The sequence below is a fragment of the Lycorma delicatula genome, chromosome 4 (assembly GCF_047948215.1).
Source record: "Lycorma delicatula isolate Av1 chromosome 4, ASM4794821v1, whole genome shotgun sequence".
NCBI classification, from domain to species: domain Eukaryota; kingdom Metazoa; phylum Arthropoda; class Insecta; order Hemiptera; family Fulgoridae; genus Lycorma; species Lycorma delicatula.
This window is the reverse complement of record NC_134458.1, coordinates 99,849,714-99,874,908: the sequence shown is the minus strand read 5'-3', so window position 1 is coordinate 99,874,908 and position 25,195 is coordinate 99,849,714. Positions and strand designations below refer to the sequence as shown.

The following is a 25,195-nucleotide window of genomic DNA, read 5'->3' as shown; positions in this document are numbered from 1 at the left end:
TGCAAAAAAAAGTTCAAGACCCAACCATTCGCAGGAAAACTGATACTTACGGTTTTTTGGGACTCAAGGCCCCGTACTGGAACATTATGAGGAAAGGGACACGACAATATACAGTGAGATGCTTACTGCCAAGCTGAAGCCTGCAATTCGAAGCAAACGCCGAGGACAGCTGTCAAAAGGTGGTGTTGTTGCAAGACAATGCCCATCCACATACTGCTGAAACGCTCCAGAAACTCAACTCTGAAGTACTGGCTCATCTTACGTATAGTTCTGATCTTGCCTCTTCTGACTACTAGTTGTTTGGTCCACTCAAAGAGGCATTAAGGGGTCATCGATTTACCTCTGATGAAACAGCGAAAGAAGCTGTGCATTCCTGGCTCGCAGCTCAACCAAAAACCTTTTTTTATGAATCATCAGGAAGCTTGTGCAACAATGGAGTGTGTTGAAATGAAGGGGGATGTTGAAAACCAGTTCTTGTGTTTGACTAACAAGAATTTCCAGCGTGGAATTGAATTCTTCCGGAGAAAGATCTGAAAATATACGATTATTTTTATTTTTTAAATTATAAATAAAGCAAAGACAGTATGAACGAAGACAATATGAAAATATGTTTAATGTTCGTACAAATGAAGAAAATGGTTTTGAAAGTTCAGGTTTCTATAGTTTGAAGAGTAGCTGAAAACACATTAGTTTTGCTGGACTTCTCTTCCTTGAGCGAATTGATAGGGGCAAATTGGATGGCCAGGCGTCCTCGTTTCAGAAACGACGGGCCATTCCACCAATGTTGTGATGAGGTTAATGAATCTGGCATGCAACCACATGACAGGATGTCTGCGTGGTTCCACGCAGAACAAAAGTGCTTCCATAAGAATTCCTTAGTTAACTCTTGAATTTTGTAAACTATTTGTGACGAATACCTTCCATCGATTAGGAAGTGATGACAACCAGTAAGTACTTAAAATATACTTAACCTTATTAAATAAAATTAGAGCAGCATTCAACTCAAGCCTTGGAACAGATATTTGTTTGACAGGCGCAACTCTATAGACTTTGAACACAGCAAGTGGGTTTCAATGTGTTCATTACTAGCAGCAACAGATCTGATGAAAAGACCACCATATGTACTGCTACTTGCATTCATTTAGTGGACTGTAAATCCAAGAGTGATTCATCAGTTGGGTGGATAATAAATGTGCGGAATTGCTCAAAAATCTTAATATTGTTTATTGAAAACCATTAATAGCTTAATGTTAACTTACGCAGAATTGTAATCTTACAATCGTGCATCGCATGAAGCAATTGATAACTCTTAATGAAACTATTGATTTTGACTAACTACTAATAATCTTCATCCCATTGAAGGTTAGCGCACTATAACTTGGATGAACACCTGAAATGGAACGATTGTAGGAGCAAGTAAACCCAAAGGATCAAACAGTGAAGAAATAATTGATAAAACAGAAAGTTTAGTGAAACTAAACTTTCTGTTTTATGTTTTAAAAACATATAAGCTTAAAAATTACTTATGGTTTAGCACCTTCAAGTTGTATTATCCTTTGGTTTGAATTGATACATGAAATCATCATCTTGAGAATCCCAAGACAATCCAAGTGTCTTGATATTTTCATATTTGTCTAATTTGATGAATGAATCAGATTCATCGAACATACCAGGCACATTTGAATAACATTTATGCAGTGAAAATCTGTATACAATGAAATATCATTGTATAATTCTTTTAGCTGATTGATACTGTCACAACCAGTGAGCAAATGATCGACATAAAAATCTTTGTTGAGGAAAGAAGGCTTCATTTTGATCAGAAATTTCGATAAAAAATCTTGTAGCTAGAAAACATATAAGCTTAAAAATTACTTATGGTTTAGCACCTTCAAGTTGTATGGAATGACTTGAGTTATCGTACCAGGGGATTCTTTGCAATAGAAAATCCCGAGGGTTGATGCAAATTTGTCAATACATCTTTGGAGTATCTCCTGATAGCATGTAGCTGTGAGTTAAAATAAATCTTGTACTACTGGACCGGTAGCAAGAATTGAATTTAGTGATTGGCCATTTCAAATTTTTGCACTACCATCAAATACTACTCTTGTTTCAGTAGTGGTGGAAGATTCACGAAATACTGCGTGATGAGGCAAATAAAAGGTTTCAGATGGAACCTTGGACTGAAATGAATCTACAGGTTGCATGTGATCTTCTTTACTGCAATCTACAATGCAACAAATTGAAATGATGTTTGACATTTGCAAACTAATCTCCTAAAGTACAATTTTCCTTACAAGGAAGAGATACAACAAATCTGCCTGTCATCACAAAAGGTATTTTCAACGAAATGTTTTTTGCAGAAAGATTCCTCCTTGGTTAGTAAATGATCTTCGATCTCTTCAGATCTCCAAAAGGACTAATTAAGAAGAAACTTGTTGTTCATTGCTGACAAAAAGCGATATTGAATCTGAATTATTTTTCTGTTTACTAGGCTTGATAGGGATTTGACCCAAGACTATGAAACCTAAACGGGTTTCCTGAAGTATGGAATGATTAAAATTGAGTTAACTGAATAGGCTTAAGCAACGAAAGATAATACTGAGCACCGAGAAGAACGTATTTGCCCAGTAATATTAAAATTAGGATTGGCAAGAAAAAGTTGACAAGGAATTTCCCAGTCAGTTACGTTTACAAAATCATTAGGTAATAGTAGACCTGTAATAGATGGCAGTATATGACATTTCAAATTAAAATTAAAGTTTTCATACCCACAATTAATATTTAAATCTACACTTAGGTTAGATTTAGTAACAACATTACTAATACGTGTGATCAGCATTAAAACAATCTTAGACCCTGGCTTAGATGAAATTACCTTTTTTATCTTTTAACGTTAACTATTGCCGTTGCAAGTAAAACTGACTTGTTAGGTTCTGATTTTAAAGTACAATATGAACTATTGTACTTTAAGTCTGAAGGAGCTTGATTCAGCTAGAAGATTTAACTGCTGACTCTTGCAGCATTTTTTACATTTATGATTGCTTTAACAATTAAGACGTAATTTTTTCTGAAATACAAAATTTTTCCTTTCATTAACATAACTTAAAAAATTTATCACATTAATACAAAGGATGGTTGCTAGTTTTACATAATGCGCACATAAAATGATTAGAATTATTTACATAAAATACATTTTTACTAGAACTAAGTTTTGAATAATCATATTTTTTGCCGCTAAAACCTACATTAGACAGTTGTACCTTTTCATTACATTGAATCATGTTTGTGGATTCAAGTAGTTTACGCTTATTCTAAGAAAGAAATGAGTTGTTTAACCTTGGAAATCCATTATTTTCCAATGTTTATTCCCAGTTATTAAGTTTTTGAGTAATTAACTATATTATAATAAATTCTAAATAATCAATATTTAGATTCTTCAATGCATTAATATTTGAATTAATTTGATCAATGAACTTAAGATTTGATCAATGGTTTAAGATTAATTTCCACACCATGTTAGCTGCAACTAGTAGGTTTGTTGTCATAACAAGCCTTAAGTTTATGGCAGTCATAATTTTCAGATGTTACTGATAAATTTTTTATTACATCCAAAGCATTACTCCATAAGAAATTTGTAAGGTAGTAAAATCGTTCATGGGAAAATTTTTTGCGGTTATGCACTAAACTATTAAAAAGATCAAAAAATTTATGCCAAGCTCACATCATCGTGAAAGGGCTCAATTTGTATAGGTTTTGTGTTTGAAATTTTGAAAAGATTTTCTAGTGTTTTATGTTTTAAGTTTATCAAAAATGTTATCATATTTGTCCCTATCCTCTAAATCTTTATCTGTTGCATCTTTATGCAATTCTATTGAAAATGTTTTTTCATATTCTAATACTTATTGAATTTTATAGTGATCATAATCATCTGATTCAGAATTAAAATTATTAAATGAATATTTTTAACTTTGCTATGTAATTTTTCATAAATCTTTAAATTCCATTTTTATCGTAATTACAATATTGTATTATTTCTGTAAATGTGATTTAACTTATGTTAAATCCGTTAATTCTGAGAGCATTTTCTGTTTTTATATGGTTCTATGTTAAAGTCTACCATACAAGGTTTTCAATACCTGGATTACAAGGTTTTCAATACTTGGAGGCTTGAGTCCCAGCCTGATTAGCTTGGATAAGAAAGTTTTTATTGATAATACAACTTGAAATTAGTGATTAAAAAAATATTCTAAAATAATATTTAAAAACTTTATTTACAAGATAAATAAATCAAAATTTGGTCGTATTCAAAAGCAATCTGTTTTAAAGCAGGAACAATTAGATAATATGTATTCCAAAACATTACAAATTTATAAACTACAAAAAACTCACATATATAACCTTATTATACCAATCAAATAATTATAACATTTTCACATTACCTTCAAAAATGAATGATAATTGTGAACTTCCAACAGTATTATGCAACTTAACACTACATTATAAATTTTACTTCATGATTTAAACAATAAATTAATTATAATCAATAGAAATATTTTTCCTTATTAAAATAATTTTACTAAACAAAAGGAAGTAAAGATGGAAAAATATGACAACTGAATATGCTTTCAATAAAAATGTTTTCAGAATAATTCAAATAAACTAAACTCTTATTTTAGTACTAGTGCATAAAAATATTCAATCATCAAACAACTGATCTACTTGCTCTTGAACACAAAGTGACATTGAATGTGGTGTTAAAATTTTTCTGCTACTACATGAATTTTTTTTAACAGCAGAAGCTTTAGGAGTTTTTAAACATGAATAATCAGTTTTCAGTTGATTAAATACAGATTTTGATAACATTCTTCTATCAGGTGTTTTTAATGTACAGTTTAAAATTGTTGATGAATCTGTAACTTTTTCACAAGCATTTATTAATGTACAATCTGATTCACTTTCTTTGTCCTCGTTATCACTATCATTGCAATTACTAAAATCTATTTTACCTTTTAATTCATTAATTAACTTATGTGAATTATCAATAAAAGTATCCTTAAATTTGATATGTTCAGGTGTTTTCTCTAATTTTAAAATGTTACATAAACTATCATTTAAATTATTATTCTTTTTTAATAATATTTCATTTTCTTTAGTTAATTTTTCATAATTTTTAATTAATTTTTCATGATTTTTAATTAATTTGAATAATTTTAGTTTATTAACAGTAACATAGTTGTCTGTACTAAGTACTATCATTTTAGTAGGTTCAATATTTAGATCACATGTTATTTGCATAGTATCATCATAACGAGAAGTATCATTTAACTTATTATTATTATTATTATTATTATGAAGTGATGAAGAAGCTATATTAGTCATTGAGGTTTCTTCAATGATCAAGCTTAATTTCTGTTTTATCTTTTTTATTTCAGTGGTATTTTTTATTTCTTCATTACTATTATTATTATTATTACTTTCTCTGTCATTTTTATTCAATGTTTCATTCAAACATAAAGTTTCATTTTGTAAAAATGTTTCAGTTGTATCATCTTCACGTTCACATATTACCTTAACAGTTTCATTTAAGATAAAACTAGGGGATCTACCCTTCGGTGAAACCATACCATGTGTAATACCATCAACAATCGTTTTATTATTATCATTAATATATTCTGATTCAGTATTTAGTTCAGGACTTTTATTATCAATAATATATGTTTCATTATTCTTTACATTTGCAGCTTCTATTGAATTACTAAGACTGCATTCAGGAAATTCTGGCTGATTTTTTAAAAAAGTAGAATTAGATTTTTCACTTTCTCCGTTATTTGAGATAATTTCAGGATTGACTGAACAAGTAATTTTTCTAACATCATTATTATGAACACTATTTTTAACTTCAAGTGTTTTATTTTCTTCATAAATAACATTACTACTACACATAATTTTTTCAGTATCTTGAACAGTTAAATTATTTTCTAAATTTTTACATATATTATTAATATCTTCTTTCACATCATTAATAACAACTTCATTGTTTGGTTTTGAATCATGAAAATTATTCCTATTAACTGGTTTATCCTTTTCTGTGTTAGGAGTTTCCAATTGATGTGATAAGAATGTTGATAAAAACGTTGGTCGTTTTGGTGTCTTAATATCATTTCTTTTCCAATACCTGTGCTGAGGTGGTGTAGGTGAATTTAATACAGCAGTTTGTTTATCAAGCCTGCTTATAAATTCTTTTAAGGATAAAGGTTTATGTGAATTTGTCTTATTTTCATAATTTGGTGAATTAAATTCTTTAAAAAGAAACTGAGATTTGGAACATGAACGAAGATTATGCAACTTTTTGGCATGTAATTTTTGTTCATGTTCCAAATTTGCTAATCTTGTAGAGTCTGGTATAAAATCAACACCTGTCACATCAGGATCCTGAAAAAAATAATAATATACTTTTACATAAAAATATATTAAGAAATGCACTTAGGAAGTTTAATTTAGAAACAGAACCAGAAAAATACAATAAATGTATAGGGTCCATATTAATTTCTGAAAATGAAACTTTAAATGGTTTTAAAAAAACAATCAGATAGCCGTGGAACTAGGCTGACTTTAGGATAACCAGTAAAGGTACATTCCAATTTTATAAATGGCTCATTGTAATTACAATAAATATTTGCTTTTTTCTGTACCTGCATTCATTTTTCTCTACATGAACAAATAACCTGTAGTTGTATTTTTTTATGCCTCAGGTTGAATCAGGTATTCCTAAACACAATTAACAAGCTAACTATGCGTTGATGAAGCAGAGAATTGCTTTCAATATATTCTTTGATGGTAAATCATATAAATTTCTATAATATAAAAATCAGCAGTGATAATATAAGAGATCTAGGAATTATTTTGATACAGATTGAGGTTTGGGACACAAATTGAGAATTTAATTAACAAAATCAACAAACATATCAGCTTAATCATTAAATGAGCATGTATTTTATTTTATTACATAAAACTTTATAGTATTCTCGAGTATGCTTCGGAGCACGTACATTTGTAACACAATTTGCAATTTAGAATGTATCCTAAACTAAGTATTTGGGATTCTTGTATTTTAAAAAGAATAATAAACAAATAACAATTGATCACCAGGTTTCTCTATTGGGAAACTCAGGGAATTATTTAATTTGCGACCTCAATTCAGAAGAAAGGTTTTTTAAAGATCTTTTCTTCATTTTTAGAAGCATTTTCAATAACAAAATTATCAATTTCATATACATTATCATAGTATTAAATTTATATATTGTCAGTTAATAAAGCAATCTATATTTATATTTCTCATAGCATGATGTAATATGCTTTTCCACTATCAATTGCCTCTTAATCAGATTATTATAATAGCCTAAGTTTATGCAATGATGAATAAAAATGAGGTGAATTTTTTTATAAGGGTTATCAGGGATGCACTCTTTTCAGTACCAGAAAGTTTGTTTTTGTATTATGGCAAACTGCAAGAATATAGTCCACAGCCACAGGAGATTTTATTTTGATGTTTACATTGCTAAGAAGCAAACAACTTATTTTGTCATCATTTCATACAGAAATTATATATCATAATATATATATTTTTATATTTTTAAGTTTAAACAATTTTATTTCTCCCAAAAAGCAGTACTAGAACAACTTTCCAGCGCAGTGCACCCTTGGGAGTAATTAATTAAATCTCATCATCATATCCTATTGTTTCTTGTCAAATTAAATAGGTGAATTCATAATTTTTATGTTGTCCTTTAATGTAAACAATAAATTAGTTTACAATTTAATTCTAACAATTTGTTGTTAATTGTCTTAAATTACTAATAGAAATTAGTAATTATTATTACTTCCTTAGTAATTATTATTACTAGTAATAATAATAATTATTGCTAATAGTAATAATAATTACTAGTAGTAATTATTATTGTATACTACATATTTGTACTGAAAATTATCTACGATCTTCTAAAATCTTCTACCCCAGAAGCAAATTTGGGGGTTTTCTCTGTGCTTCCACATTCGTATATTAATTTAAATCAATACTGAATATTGAAATGAATATTTCCTCTATTAAATAGACAGTACATACAATGCACTGTTTTCTACTGAGGAAAACCAATGTGCAGCTTTACACTCAATTTTTTAGTTACTTTCTCAAAGTAATTTTTATATAACAGCTGGTCCATGTGGTAGAATGAGAGGTATATACTTGTAGGTATGAATATTGTTTTCATTTTGGTGGGCCTTTCTTTCTTTCTTTTTCCTGTTTAGCCTCCGGTAACTACCGTTCAGATAATTCTTCAGAGGATGAATGAGAATGATATGTATGAGTGTAAATGAAGTGTAGTCTTGTTCATTCTCAGTTCGACCATTCCTGAGATGTGTGGTTAATTGAAACCCAACCACCAAAGAACACCGGTATCCACGATCTAGTATTCAAATCCGTGTAAAAATAACTGGCTTTACTAGGACTTGAACGATGTAACTCTCGACTTCCAAATCAGCTGATTTGGGAAGACGCGTTAACCACTAGACCAACCCGGTTCATTTTGGTGGGCCTGACATGTTGTAACAGTACTATTTAACTCAGTGACAGGAATCCACTTCATTTCTCTCTTTCCTTAGTAAGCTCAGCCCAAAAGGCAATACCATTCACTACTGGTATCTCATTTCACCTACAACCATTTGGTTTTGGCACATATTTAAGAGTACATACTACTTTAATGATGTACCGGATCACTCATTTGTCATCGGACAGTGATAGAAAAGTAACAATTTTATACTGCTCCGACACATTTTAGAACGTTCTCTAGTTGATGGCCAGCACTAGTGAAAAAAGAAAATAGAATGAGTATTTATAGGATTGAAAAGGTTTTTACAAAGATGACACTGATGCAGGGTTCTCACCAAATTTAAAGATTAGTTTTTCCTGACAAATTTAGTAAAAATTTACCGATTCTTATAATGTTATGCTATTGCCATTTACTTTGCAAAATAAATCATTTTTTGCAGCCTCCACCATCCCCATAGCTACCCAACTCACGCCATTTTTTATTACATTAATTTTTAAAGTTTATTTCTTAATGATTATTTTACTATGTACATTTAAAATTAGGCTATTTTTTGTGATAAACTGTACCAGTAAATTACACTGCAAAGTACAAAAAAAAAATTTAATAAAGTTTTTGCCGGAAGATGAAAATCATGGTAACTATAACACATAAGAAATAAAAACTAACCAAAAATGAACTAACTAAAGCAATTTTTAGAAATAATTGGCTCACACCTAAGATTGCTAAAATTTTTTCACAAAAACTAGCCTACATTATTTTGCAAAGTAAGCAAAACACAATATTAAATAACTTGGCTTGCATAAAAATTCTAAGAAACGTGAATTGCAATTTAACAAAGAAAATATATAAGATCACAACTTAAAGGAAAACAAAAATCACTTTGATTAAGTGATACAGATAAAAAATTAGAACCAACACCTTATTTTGTATAGAAAACAAATGATATTAACATTTATTTGAAAATTATTTTGTCATTATTATTCTAACCTATTTCCAGAATGCCATCAAAGTATAGTACAAGGCCATAATTAATGACATAAGAGCAATTAGTAGCTCCAAGCTGGAATTTTGAGGCTATATAACCATTAGGAAACAATTTTAAAAGTTTCACCAATGTCTTCACATGAACTTAACGATAACTTATTTTGCACAACATGAGAACCCACATAATCTCCACCTTGGAAACATCTTATAACAAAAAGAAGCAACTGCTGTCATTTAGCGTATTTGCTGCTGAATACTACTAATCTGACCAGAAGATCTGGCAAAAAAAACATACAGATGTATCTCACAACCACCGTTCTCACAACTGTTGATTAAAGTTTTAGTCTACTGAGTTGAAGTACCAGTGGGAGATGAAGATGATTTTCGGTGAAGGCTGAGAATTCCTTATCTTAATTATTTTATGCTGCATTCCTTTACTGTGTATAGACACTGCCTTTCGGGCCATACTGCCCAGTCCAAAATTTTTTTTACACACATCACAAAAAGCATGATACACACATCTCTACCTCTTCTCAATCGACTGAATTATGGGTGTAATTTTATATCTAACCACTGATCATTACACAGTCTTTCTAGATGCCATTTAAAAGCAATAAATTACCTAAAATACAAAAAAAAAATCATGGTGGTTTGAGAGATATCCAAGAAAACAGTTAACCTTTAAATTTTTCAATGGTAACTTTTTGTTAAAATTAACTGCAATTTGGAATATTACTTGCATAAAAGACAAAAGAATAATTAGGGAATGTAGGTAAGAACAGGACATGTTAATAACTACTTGATACACATAGGTGCAATGTGCTAGGCAATGGGGTTGCCATTTCCTGATGCCGGGAAAGTATATCAAATATATTTTGGCATTATTTAAAAAATACTTTAATAACAGTCTTAATTCGGTAATAAAAAATACAATTCTCTGAAATTTTTTCTGACTTTTCCTCCCTGTAGGAACCATGTAATGTGACTAACCTTAGGTAACATTCTGCAACATGAGTAGTGGCACCTGACAAATGACTTATGTTAGTTTGTAAGAAATGTGTACTGTAATCATGCTATTTATTCCTACTTTGAACAAAGAATAATCCACTAGAGCTGAAACTGATTGTACAGTAAGCACAAAATAGCATGATAGCTTTTTCAATGCAGGGAAATTTAAGTATTAAAAATCTCCTGTTTTATTTTTTCTTATTCAATTGTTTACAACAGCTGTAATTCCCTGAAGTCACATAACTTGTGTTTTGAAATCTGAAGCTTAATTCACAAGCGATTGATAATTTTATAAAAATGTCACAGTTTAAAACAGATTAGGCAGACAAAAAATAATTTTCGGGTAAACAAGATAAAATAGGTAAGGTAATCTATAATGTTTACAATTTCTTTAAGTTAAATGAAGAAGTGGCAATATCAGTCAACTGTCTACAACTGGTATTAATGAACCCTGTTTGGAGAATTCTAAGCGAATCTCAAACAATTGGCAATTCAAAATTCCAAACCCCAAAAATTAATACAAAAAAAAGTCAAACTAAATTGATGGTTGATAAATTTGATCAAGATTGAATTCAATAAAAATGATAAATGAGATGCATGCGAGTATCACAGAAACTGTAACAACAGCTTTATCAATTGTTTACAAAGTTAAAGTGTAGTTTAAAAAGTCATCTTTTTACATTCGTGAAGAATTTGGGTTTCAAATAGACGAAGACAATTACAAATAATAAAAGTAGTAACTTTTATTATTTATAATGATTAAAATTAGTAGAATTATTTACAAACATAATAGTCGAAATGCAGTTTATGTTGACAAAACTTCCTACATTCTACAGGTAAAGGATGGTCAGATGGAATTAATGAGGGATACCATGTATCCCTCAATTTTGAATCCTTCAATTTTGAAAGGATTAATATTTCAGTTTTCAGATTTCAACAGAAATATCCATTTTGACCATCCCTGAATCCATTTTGACTAGTTTCGGCATGATGTCTGCATGTTACAACAGTCCTGAATCCAAAATTTCAACATCCTACAGGTAATCTAGTTGTGCACTTTGGACAAGATCCAAAAAATTTGGATTTTGGACTTTTTCTTAAGTAATAAGCCCTCATCGAGAGCTTTTCAACAATATATCATAAACGGTACTTATTTTCATTGGTCCCAGAGTTATAGCCAAATAAAATTCTAATTAATGAAATATTTGGATATTTGGGAAGGCACATCGGTTCGAATCAGAATCCTTTTTCTTAACTTTTTTTTTTAATAAAATATATTGATTAATAATTATTAACCTGACTGAAAACAAAATATGAAAAAATATCAGAAGTTATTAATGAAATGAAAGTTTATAATTTCCATTTTAAAAAAATGTGTGAATGTAATTTAAAAGGTGTACAAGGAAGGCATGTGTTGTCTACATCAGATTTTTTTTTAAATTGGGCCATAAATATGGGGATTACCATGATGATATGGATTTCTCAAATTTCGAAAGATAGGTCTCAAAGACAGTAGTTGTTCTTGACAATGCCCCTTAAACACCATGTAGTATAAAAGAAGACTCCTCTCCAAATTCAAATTCGAGAAAGGCTGAATGCAAGAGAGTTGATTAATCAAAATATTCCATATTCATAATTTTGAAACCAGTTTTATGACCTATTTAAAAAAATAAATTCAGTATTGAATTTGCCATGTTATCATTCACAATTAAATCCTATTCAAGAAATATGGTCGGAAATTAAACAGCAAGCTGACAGTCATAATGTTAATATGTTGGAATCCATGAGAGATTTCTAAGATTTGATTTGCAACCATGGACACTTTTAAGTGGGAACACCACATTGTAACTTTGTTAAAAATATTGAAAATGCGTTAATCAAGAAATGAATGTTTATTAGATAATACAATGTATTATTAAATTAGAGAATGATTCATCATGTAAGTGACAGCATAACAATTAATTCTACTTTACTTTGTTAGTAAAATATAAATTAAATATAAAGAGATTTCAATACTACATTTATTTTAATTAATGTTTTAGTTAACTATAATGTTAAAATAAATTGTTAATATAAACCGATAAATTGTTTATTGGTTTATAAATTAATTAACTTAATTGGTAAAAAATTGGAAACATCTTTATTGTTTATTTTAAGTTTTAAACAGCTGTTATTACAAATCCCTACTCCCTCTTCCCCTTTACTCCAGTTCCCTATTTCCCTTTCCCTTTTTCCAGTTTTCCCTATTTCCCGTTTTTATTTTTCCCTTTCTCCTTTTCCCCACCACAAATAAATGAGTCCAGTAGCAGACACATATACGAACATTGCCTTTTATATATATAGAAGAAAGTCTGTTTGTATATTTCTTTCAAAAATATCTAGGCATCAACACCACCTAGCAGGTACAGCTTTTGCAAAAATTCTTTACACGTAACTAATATATATTCTGAATATGAGCCAAATCAGACCATAAATACAATTTTTCAGAATATCTTGACCCCAGCGCCACCTAGCAAGTTCAAAATAATTTGGAAACTTTCACAGGTGTGCACACAACTCACCAAAGTTTCATCAGTACAAACAAATATTCATTTTTATATATATATGTAATATATAAAATAGATTCAACTTGATCCACCCAAATACAGAATTGAATAAAATAAAATGACACATTTTTATCATACAACCTCTAGAATAGTGCTTTTATGGCAACCCATATCTTCAGTTAAATTTTTCTTTTTTGCAGTTTAGTTTTAAATTACATATTAAACTCAAAATTAAAAATTAAAGTAGAATAAATTAATTTTTTTTTGTCTTAAGTCATTTGACTGGTTTGATGCAGCTCTCCAAGATTCCCTATCTAGTGCTAGTCATTTCATTTCAGTACACCCCGTACATCCTACATCCCTAACAATTTGTTTTACATATTCCAAACGTGGCCTGCCTACACAATTTTTTCCTTCTACCTGCCCTTCCAATATTAAAGCAACTATTCCAGGATGCCTTAGTATGTGGCCAAATAAGTCTGTCTCCTCTTCTTTAACTATATTTTTCCAAATGCTTCTTTCTTCATCTATTTGCCACAACACCTCTTCATTTTTCTCTTTATCCACCCATTTGATTTTTAACATTCTCCTATAGCACCACATTTCAAAAGCTTTTAATCTGTTCTCAGATACTCCGATTGTCCAAGTTTCACTTCCATATAAAGCGACACTCCAAACATATACTTTAAAAAATCTTTTCCTGACATTTAAATTAATTTTTGATGTAAACAAATTATATTTCTGACTGAAGGCTCGTTTCGCTTGTGCTATTCAGCATTTTATATCGCTCCTGCTTCGTCCATCTTTAGTAATTCTACTTCCCAAATAACAAAATTCTTCTACCTCCATAATCTTTTCTCCTCCTATTTTCACATAGTCTTAATAAATAAATTAAAATATATAAAAAATTTAATTTTAAAATTTATTATTAAAGGAAGTAAAAAATTTTTATATTACTTAAATATAAAAAGCTAAATTACTTTAATTTAGCTCTCATAAGTGTCTCATCCTCAAGTATTTTGCCAAAACAGCTAGATTTTTATTATTATTTTTTATATCTCCTTTCTTAATTTCCAATATTTCTAAATTAGTGTCAATATCAGAAATAAAATGTGTTAATGTATCAGAAATGCTTGTGTTAATGTACTGTTAATTTTTGACTTTTGTTTTTTATATATACTATCAATAATTCACTATATCCATATGAATTGCAATATGTTTTATATTATTCATTTCTGTGTTTTTATTATTTTGTGTGAAATTGATAGCTCTATTAATCATGTTTGTAAATGTATTAATTTTGTGAAACCAAGGATGATTTGATTTTGTACGGATTGTAGTTTTATTGGCAGTTTGATTTCCTACATACTGAGATGATAATTTGATTATTTTTATTAATTTCAATACTAACATCTAGATAATTTATTGTTCTATTTATATCTACTTCAAATGTAAATTTTAAATCTTTATAATATGAATCGAGCGTATTTAAAATTGTAAGGTGTTCCATTACATATAATCGGATTGTAAACCACAAAAACAATATGAGTCCATAATAAGACCATGTGTATGATTAATGCCATAAACTATTTTATTTTCAAAATCTTTAAAGTAAATTTCGGACTTTATAGCTGAAAAAGGAATCCCATCAGCGAGGTATTTTCCTGTGTATAACATTTGTCATTAAATTTAAATTAATTTTGTTGACATATTCCTATAATAGTGAAGATGTTATCAATAAATTTAGGGTCTTTATGATTGTTTATTAATTTATTTTTTATTGTCAATAGGTATGCTAGGATACATGTTACTTATATCAAAACTTACCATCCTAGTATTATCTCCAATTGTTAAGTTTCTTAATTTATTAACAAAATCATATCCAATTTTAAATTCATTTTTATCCTAATAATTTTATCTATTACTTTGGAAATAATATAAGATGGAGCAGATGTAAAAGCAATCAAAAGTCACAAAGGAATGCCAGGTTTATGTATTTTAGGAAGTCCTGTTAATCTTTGAGTAACTGGTTCAAAAGGGTAATCTAGTGTGATTAAATTATTAGTGTGTTAAATTATTGTTACGATAAAAAATATTTTGGTATTTTGCTATTAAACTTTGTTATTTTTAAAAATGTATTAGAAGGGTTGTTTTTTCTCTAAAATTATTTTCTATTATTTATTGTTGCATCAAATTATTATATTTCTCAACATACATAACAGGTATATTAGTTTTATAAGATTTTAATATAATACAATTATTTTCATTTAACTTATTCTTTCAATGGTGAATTATTTATTATTAAAAAGTGATTTGTGGACCAAATTTTTACCTTTAATTTTATGAATTTTGCTACTAATAATATTACATAGTTCTTTATCATTAGGATTTATTATTTTATTAATATTTATTTCAGAATCAACTAAGACATTTTTGATGGTATTATTCTTGTTATTATCATTTAGATTAAATTAAAAATTATTAACAATAAATTGTTTATCATCAAGGTTAACATTTGCCAAATTTATCATCATTATTAGTACAGTATATGATTTCGAATTTTCCTGTACATCAATGAAACATGAAATATCATCCCCACTATTCACCATAATATTCCCTTGTAACCTACCATAATCCAAATTTTAAAAAAACTTTTTTTTGTCTTCAACCATTTGACTGCTTTGATGCAGCTCTCCAAGATTCCCTATCTAGTGCTAGTCGTTTCATTTTAGTATATCCCTACATCCTACATCCCTAACAATTTATTTTACATATTCCAAATGTTACCTGCCTGCACAATTTTTTCCTTCCACCTGTCCCTTCCAACATTAAAGTTAATTCCAGGATGCCTTATAAGTATGTCTCTTAATTATATTTTTCCAAATGCTTCTTTCTTCATCAATTTGCCACAAAACCTCTTCATTTGTCACTATCCACCCATCTGATTTTTAACATTTTCCTGTAGCACCACATTTCAAAACCTTCTAATCTTTTCTTCTCAGGTACTCCGATTGTCCAAGTTTCACTTCCATATTAATCTACGCTCCAAACATATACTTTCAGAAATCTTTTCCTGATGAAATTAATTTTTGATGTAAACAAATTATATCTCTGACTGCAGGCTGTTTCACCTGTGCTATTCAGAATTTAATTTCATATTGCTCCTGCTTTGTCCATCTTTATTAATTCTACTTCCCACATAACAAAATTCTTCTACCTCCATAATCTTTTCTTTCCCTATTTTTACATTCAGTGGTCCATCTTCATTATTTCTACTACATTTCATTACTTTCATTTTGTTTTTGTTTATTTTCATATCGTAGTTCTTGCGTAGGACTTCATCCATGCCATTCATTGTTTCTTCTAAATATTTTTTACTCTCAGCTAGAATTACTACATCATCAGCAAATCGTAGCACCTTAACCTTTTCACCTTGTACTGTTATTCCAGATCTAAATTGTTCTTTAACATCATTAACTACTAGTTCTATGTAAAGATTAAAAAGTAACGGGGATAGGGAGCATCCTTGTCAGAATCCCTTTTTTATTACGGCTTCTTTCTTATGCTCTCCAATTATTACTGTTGCTGTTTGGTTCTCTATCCTTGAACCCTAATTTAAAAAATTTTCAACATTTTTATTCCAGTCTACATTATCAAATGCCTTTTCTAGGTCTATAAATGACAAGCATGTTGGTTTGTTTTTCTTTAATCTTAATTCTACTATTAATCTGAGCACTAAAATTGCTTCCCTCCCTATACTTTTCCTGAAACCAAATTGGTCTTCTAACACTTCTTCCACTCTCCTCTTAATTTTTCTATACAAAATTCTAGTTAAAGATTTTTTATGCATGACTAGTTAAGCTAACTGTTCTGTATTCTTTACAATTATCTGCTCTTGCTTTCTTTGGTATCATGACTATAACACTCTTTCTGAATTCTGATGGAACTTCTCCTTTTTCGTAAATATTACAACCCAGTTTGTATAATCTATTAATCGCTTCCTCACCTGCACTGTGCAGTAATTCTGCAGGTATTCCATCTATTCCAGGAGCCTTTCTGCCATTCAAATCTTTTAATGCTCTCTGAAATTCAGATCTCAGTATTATTTCTCCTCTTTCATCCTCTTCTTCCTCTAACACCATTTTCTAATTCATTTCCTCCGTATAACTCTTCAATATATTCCACCCACCTATCAACTTACCTTTCGTACTATAAATCGGTATACCATCTTTGTTAACACATTATTAGATTTTAATTTATGTACCACAAAATTTTCCTTAACTTTCCTGTATGCTCTGTCTATTTTACCAATATTCATTTCTCTTTCCACTTCAGAACACTTTTTTTTAATCCATTCTTCTTTCACTAGTTTGCACTTCCTGTAGTATTTCTTAATTGTCGATAGTTCCTTTTACTTTCTTTATCAGTAGCATCATTCTTATATTTTCTACGTTCATTCATCAGCTGCAATATATAGTCTGAAATCCAAGGTTTTCTACCAGTTCTCTTTGTTCTGCCTAATTTCGCTTCTGCTGATTTATCACTAAATTATGGTCGCTCTCAATGACTGCCCCAGGGTAAGTTTTACAGTCTATGAGTTGATTTCTAAATGTTTGCTTAACCATGATAATCTATCTGATACCTTGCAAATTAAATTTATTTAAATTAAAATTAAAATTTTTATTATTATGATTCTTATTATTATTTCTTGTTTTAATCAAATTACCAATTTTAATATGTTGAGATTCTTGTAATTTATTTTTATGAATTTCAAAATTAATTCTAATCAAATTAGATACATAATCAAATATCAACTGTCCTACAATTTGTACTAATTGAAACACACATATATATTTATTTTATTTTGTTATTTAATATATGAAATATTATATAATTTAATATTTATGCAATTTCTTTTATAATCCTGTTTGATCTCCTGTATCTCACTTAATATTTCCACTTATACTGGTTGCATAAAGCTCTATTTTGTATAATTTGTTTTCACAATATATTATAGTTAAAAGGTTTCACACATATTTTTATGGCCTGAAACAGCAGGATAACAAGAAAGGAAAAATATCACAAAACCAATTCTAGAGAATTTAAATATTTGGTCAAACTTTAGATAAGCTATCTCCAAAACTATTAGCACACAAACAGAAAATCCTAAGTCATTAGTTATCACAATTTTCTAATAAAATGTGTAACAGGAATGATAAAATGTTTTCACCACAGGAATTAGAAGAAAACAATTCTTTGTTAATTACTACTTGATTAAGAATATAGAATTTATCCAAAACCAGGCAAAATGGAAGTCATTCTGGTTAAATTTATCTTCTCATAGTACAATTTTCTTAAGCTAACATAATTAGATTTAAAAGAATTTACAAATCTTTTAAAAATATTGTATGTGAACGTACTCATTTCCATTTAATATAAATATATTAAATATATTGGATCAGTTTTAAAATTGCGTTTACTATTAACAAACTTCCAGAATTGTTTAACATCACCTTTAATACCTAAATGTATACCTGTAATGTGTTGCATTGGTTCAAGAAGTATATCATTTAAGTGAAAATCTTTGGACATTATAAAAGGAGAGAAATAACTTACGTGTTTTTCTACAGATGCAGCCACATTGGAGTTTGCATCATGAATAGGGGTATTTTCATTTGAAGGTTGCATAATACTGGATCTATCCATATTTAAACGTCTTGAAACAGGCGACTGAATAAATAAACGCTTTTTTGGACCATAATTATTAGGAGAAGGAATATGATTCAAAACAGCTATTTTCTTCTCCGACAAAACTGCAAAAAAATAATCTGTTTATATCATATAATTATTATAAAATTCATCTCTGTTATTATTTAATAATAATTATGTCTTGTTCATTTTTTTGTTTTTGTTTTTGTTTTGTTGAATGAAACACTCAAGCAGTTACTACTATAAAAATTATAACGTATCATAGAATTTGATTAATTATACAGTTTGAAACCTGTTAACTCTTCATTAAAAACAACAAAAGGAACTAAAAATAAAGTTTTTATAGCTGAAAAGTTCTTTAATGTACTATTAAATATATTGTAAGTTGAAAATTACACAAAACCTAAGATAAGTCACAGTTCTACATTAAGCTTCTTCAGAATATTTAAAATAATGTACTGTAAACAATTTTTGCAATGTTACACAGCAGAAGAATTATTATAAACTATTAAAGAAAAACACTACTGCTTTTTTCCCTTTCTAAAGAATGAAAAAATAATTAATTTAAATATAAAATTTAGAAAAATTTTATATTTATAAATAATTTATGAGATAATTTTTTGACGAATACAAATTACATTCTAAGTTAACTACTAAAATATTATGGATATTAAATAGCATCAATAAGAAATTCTGTAACTTATAAATGGATAATATAAAGCAAAAACAAACAAGCATAAAACAAGATTTTGGTAAACCTAAAATTTAACCAACATACCGTTAAATAAAAATGATTATATTTTAAAAGTAGGATTAAATCATAATACTAGTAGATAAAAAATTATATAAAATCTACCATAACAAATATAGATCATTTATATAATATTCTTCCAAATGAAAAAAATTAATTTGTAATAAAAATATATAAATAATCCCTCTTCTTTAGCATTTTCAGGACTTATAAAGATAATTCTTTAACTTTAAACTTAGCCAATTACATAAATGCACCTTGTTATAAAATTTTAAATTATAGAAAAATCCTGTAAAATAAAATACTGTATGTTAGCTATTAATAATGGCTATAATAAGAAAATAATCAAGAGATTCGATTAAAAACCTCACATTAAAAAATCACTACATTAAAATAATTAAAATATGACTTTATAAAACCTATATAACTTTCATAAAAGTTATGCAGGATATTTATAAAATAAAAAATATTTATATATAATATGATTCCGGAAGGCTAATAGAAAAAAAAGAGGGTATATATAAAATAATACTTACTCCAATAATTGTGATAAATTTTAGATGTATGATTAACAGGACATTTAAAAATAGTTTTTAAGAACACATACAAGCATATAGAAAAGGGGAAAAAATCTATTATGCAGATCACATAGAAAAAATACATTTTCAAAATGAGAAAGATATATAATTTCTAAAAACATATAATAAAAAATCAATAACCCAAACTCTTCAAAAAATACATGCAATAAAAAATAATAGTTTGCATCAAGACGCAAGGTGTGTTGGTTTTGTTTGCTGTATGTGCTCACATTTTCATTATGAATGAAGTGCTTCTTACATATAATTACCATCTAGCAGGGGAAAATTTAGTTAAAAACTGTATAATAAATTGTATTTTTATTATAAACCATGTTTACAACATACTGTTTAGTAGTTTTGAGATTATAAAGTTTTTTGAGATGTTATAAAAATAATTAAGTATACGTTAATGTAAACAACATACTGTTTATAGTACACAAAAAATTATACAGTTCTTAATTTTTTGGTCATTATTTTTCATTTTGAGTTTTTTGGTATTGTAACATTTTTATTATTTAATTATTGTTTATACATATTTATCTAAAATTATATTTGTGTTTTGGGAAACATTGGAAAAAAGGAGAATAATGGGGTTAGAGCTGTGTTAAAAAATCACAACTCAAGAAACACCTAAAAATGTTCAGGATTTTGAAGCTTTTCATTGCTGTTAGTACACTAAATTCATTAACGTTATTTAGTTACAATTGGCAGAAACATTTAACAAAATCATGTGCAATGAAACAAACCATGTAACATTTTAGCGGAAGGCTCACCTCTTTTAATTTGATGATGAATGGATCCAGAAAATAAAATGTATTTAAATAATTCAGTTAACTTCATAACCACCAAATGGCAATGGCAGTGGTGTTCAACAGTTAATTGGTTTTTAAACTGCTCATTGATTGAAAGTATCTCTCCAAAGTTTTAACATTTTATAATAAATAATGTTAATAATTTTATAATATATTTTTCACCTGATTAAATGCGCACTGCAAAAATGTTTGTGAAATTTAAAAAGGAAATATGCAGAAAGTATTTTTCTTTAACATGTTATGCCATGTACAAATCAAGTTAAAACTCCTTAAATTGTTTGGAGGGGTGGTCTTTGGTTTTATGATAATTAAGTAACATTTACATTTCAAAAAACTGGAATTTATTCTAAAATAATGATCTTTAAGGAGGGGTATGGTGGTGTTGCCAGTTCATATGAATGTTTTTTGTTATATGTTCTGACCTTACTCTTTTCAGAATGTACCGATCAGATGATCAATTTTTTTTACAGGAAATTTCTGTAGTGCTTTTGTTATATTCTTTATCTTAAGTGGATTTTTTAAATGAAATATTATATTACAACTTAGATAATCTGAAGATAATTTTCAATTTTTTATTGTCATCTCACCTAGTAATTTATAGACAATTCTATGTAACATGATGCCATTTAATGTATGTATTGTATTTAATGTATTTTTACAAATGAAAAGCCTAAATTTGTGAAAACTGTAAAATTTGTGAAACTTATTAATCTAGAAACTTATTCTTAAACTAAATTAGTTTTAAATTTCATATTCCCACATTTCAAGTCTTAACAGTACTTACGTATTAACGCCACCACAGCTACAATTGCTGTTTGGGTTATGTTGACTTCGTGTACTGACAAATCATACGTACATCAAAATAACCTAACTAAATATAACCTTCGCTCGCTAACCTCTTACGTATTAACGCCACCGCAGCTACAGCTTTATTTAAAAACAAAGTAGTTAATCGGATTTCAGTAGATTAACATTAATTGGATTTCGGTGCTATAACATTAAGATTATATTATTAATAAGTTGTATATATTATGCATATTTAATGTTAATTATAAGAGATTAGCGAGCGTAGGTTATATTTAGTTAGGTTATTTTGATATACGTACGATTTGTCAATACACGAAGTCAACATATACGTACAAAGTCAACATAACCAAAACAGCAACTGTACCTGCAGTGGCGTTAATACGTAAGTACCAATTTTACTCATGCAGTTTCTTTGTATTGTTCCTCTGCATTCTTTTTCAAAAAATTATTTAAGACAACATCTGAGCTTCACATTTCATGTTTCTCCATACAAGCAGCATATTCATACTTCCATATTTTCAATATATATATCGATATATATCCATATTTTAAATATAAAATAATTTGAGTTTCTTAATGTCAATATTTTAAGTCCACACCTTCGAACATTAGGCTTGAGATACTAATTTTTGGCAGCTGTTTTTAATTTAGAAGCAGCTTCTAAAGATAAAGTATTATTTTTACTTTTTATAAATTTTTTAAAGCGTTTTATTTGTTGTGTCTTACTGATCTTAAATAAACAATTTAAACATCGGTTATTTACAACCAATGATTATACACTGCTCTAATTTAAATTTCAACAAATAGACAGTCTAATATTCTAATACACAACCACCACTTCTAGCTCAAATTTTTCAACTGAATGACTACACTTCTTATATTAGTTAAAGTTTTGTTAGTAATGTAATTAAATTTTATGTTCTACTAAGTGCTATATCCATCATTGTGAAATAACTGTCCCTACGAGCTTCTAGCTCATTACGTACAAGGGGCAAGATTTATTTTTTCAAATTCTGCAGAACAATTTTTTGGCTAACAGAATAATTAGTATAGTTTCTAATTAATAGGTTTTCTCGTAAGTAATCAATTTAAATTCTTGCTCACTATTAATAATTTTCATACATTTATGCTTTTCTTAATATTTAATAAATTTTTAAATAATATATTTTTGTTAATTTTTAAAAATACAGATCATGCTAATCCTGCTTATTCATTGTGTATCAGCTTTCAGTTTCCTTCAGTGAAGATTTAAGTCACAATGGAAGTGGTGGTTGTATAAAAAAACAAGACCTTTGATTTATTAAAATTGTTCATTTCCTTTGAACACACAAAATTATAAGAGTAAATTTACATATAGTAAAAAAGCAATTTAGTGTGTCCATGTTTCCTTTGTTATGTAAAAATAAACCTAACATAGTACAATATCAATAGTATCACTAAACAAAGCTCAGATAGACACAGGATTGTGATCATGAAGTTTTATTTCATCAAAAGGCTTATTTCAAACAGCTAGCATGATCTTCAGAAGCACAACCATAAATGAACTTGCAAAAAATCATTACAAATAATGTATGAAATATTATTCTGCAGAATGCCATTAACTATTAAGACATAAACAAGCTTGACTACAGGATCAATAATGCTCTAATGCCATAATTGCTACAATCATAATTTTTTTTTCTCCACTGAATCCTTTGATAAAAAATTTTGTTTTTTTCATTCATCTAAAAGTAATCAATACTGAATCCATTTGACCTATAAAGGAACTTTTGCCATTCAATTTTTCTTACCTACAATAAATGATGATCAGTTACAAAAATGTTTATCATTCATACATGACTAACATTACAGTAATCTTATACTATAAAACCAGAACAACTAAAAATAAAAAAACTGTTTATTTAATTATAATATTAAGATTTATTTTCTCTCAATAAAAATATTTAATTATGCTTTATAATCTCCTCTACTGCACAAAACTCATGCGCATACAATCTTTATTAAAAAAACAAGATAATAAGGTAAAAAACTATAAATGTTAATATTAATAAATACTGAAAATTTCTAATACAAATAATACTGCTAATCTATCCTTCACTAATATACCTGTTGAAACCAAACTACATAGAACATGTATTAAAAATGAACTGAAATAGTAGAAAGAATTGTTAATTTTTTGATAAATCATGTTACAATAATGGATGAGATCAAAGAAATATAAGCTGCAGAAAAACAAAGGAACTAAAAACACTTTTGAGGGCAAACTAACAGTACAAAGACAAAAGGCAGGATTTTGTAATTGGTGGGTGATATATTAATTCATTCAGGGTTAATAAATCAAGTTCTAGGGGGTAATGTGGCAGATAAATAGTGTAGAAAAGCAGATTGTAATATACGAAACCGATAATATTAAGGATATGTTACAATCAAGAGACTGGCATAGTAAGAAAGGAATTTAATAGTGAATAAAACTACTTTACATAGGAAACATTATTTTTTTTAAATTTGATTACAAATAAAAAAAAACAATACTTACCTTTCCTTTGGGAAACAAGTCCATTATTAATTGACGGTTTCTGATAATTCATTGCAAGACTAGTTCTATAAGTGCCTAAACGGCTAAGTCTTCTAGTTGGTATTTGTCCATCATTAGCTGGCTTTTCATTATTTTGTAAGGGTTGGTTTCTCGCATTTGAAAACTGTTTCTCTGACAACGGCTTAAAAGAAGTTTTCATCGGTTTACAATCCATGGTAGAAAAGAGATACAAATAAAAAAATTAGTAGATTTGTGATACAAATTGTACTTTTGTAAACTAAAAATTGAAAGTTAATGGCAGCTAAGCAAACTAATACGTACACAAACAAGACGATTCTTAACATGACAGATTTCCATAATTGTAAGTAAACCGTTGCAATAAACGCAGGGTTTAAACATAATGTTTCTAAATTATTGTAATAAAATAAAATAAAATATTTCGAAAAAAAATAACGTTACACAATATTTACTTTTTAATGTATTTTAGTATTATTATTACTTTCTCTATAGTTTTATCTTATAACTTTTATAAAATAATAAGAAAATTACCTATTACTAGCTAATATCTGCAAACATGGTACTATAATTTCTTTTCAAAACAAATGTAATTAAACAACACAGTTTTCTGAGAAACCACTTTTTTCAGAACATTACTACTGTGGAAGAGAATGTATTACGGTTCTGAAAAAAAATGCTGAAAACATGTTTCTAGGATTTAGAAAGTTCCAGTTAATCTTCTCAAGATTTGAAAAGATGAAATTGTTCCACACGGTTAAGGTGATGGAAATTAAAATTATTAAAAGACTGTGGAAAATACGATTCAGCCCTTTAATTACTGTAATTGGTATTCACCCA

General features: G+C 28.2%; 1 protein-coding gene across 1 annotated transcript; it reads right to left on the bottom strand.

The window, feature by feature from the left end:
- Window positions 1-4,255: 4,255 nt before the first annotated feature.
- LOC142323691 (uncharacterized) lies at window positions 4,256-24,764 on the bottom strand. Its single transcript, XM_075363795.1, has 3 exons — window positions 24,341-24,764; window positions 18,764-18,960; window positions 4,256-6,435 (listed from the first exon to the last, which is right to left on the bottom strand). The coding sequence occupies exons 1-3, from the start codon at window positions 24,552-24,554 to the stop codon at window positions 4,699-4,701; spliced, it is 2,148 nt and encodes a 715-aa protein (XP_075219910.1). The 5' UTR covers window positions 24,555-24,764; the 3' UTR covers window positions 4,256-4,698.
- Window positions 24,765-25,195: the final 431 nt, after the last annotated feature.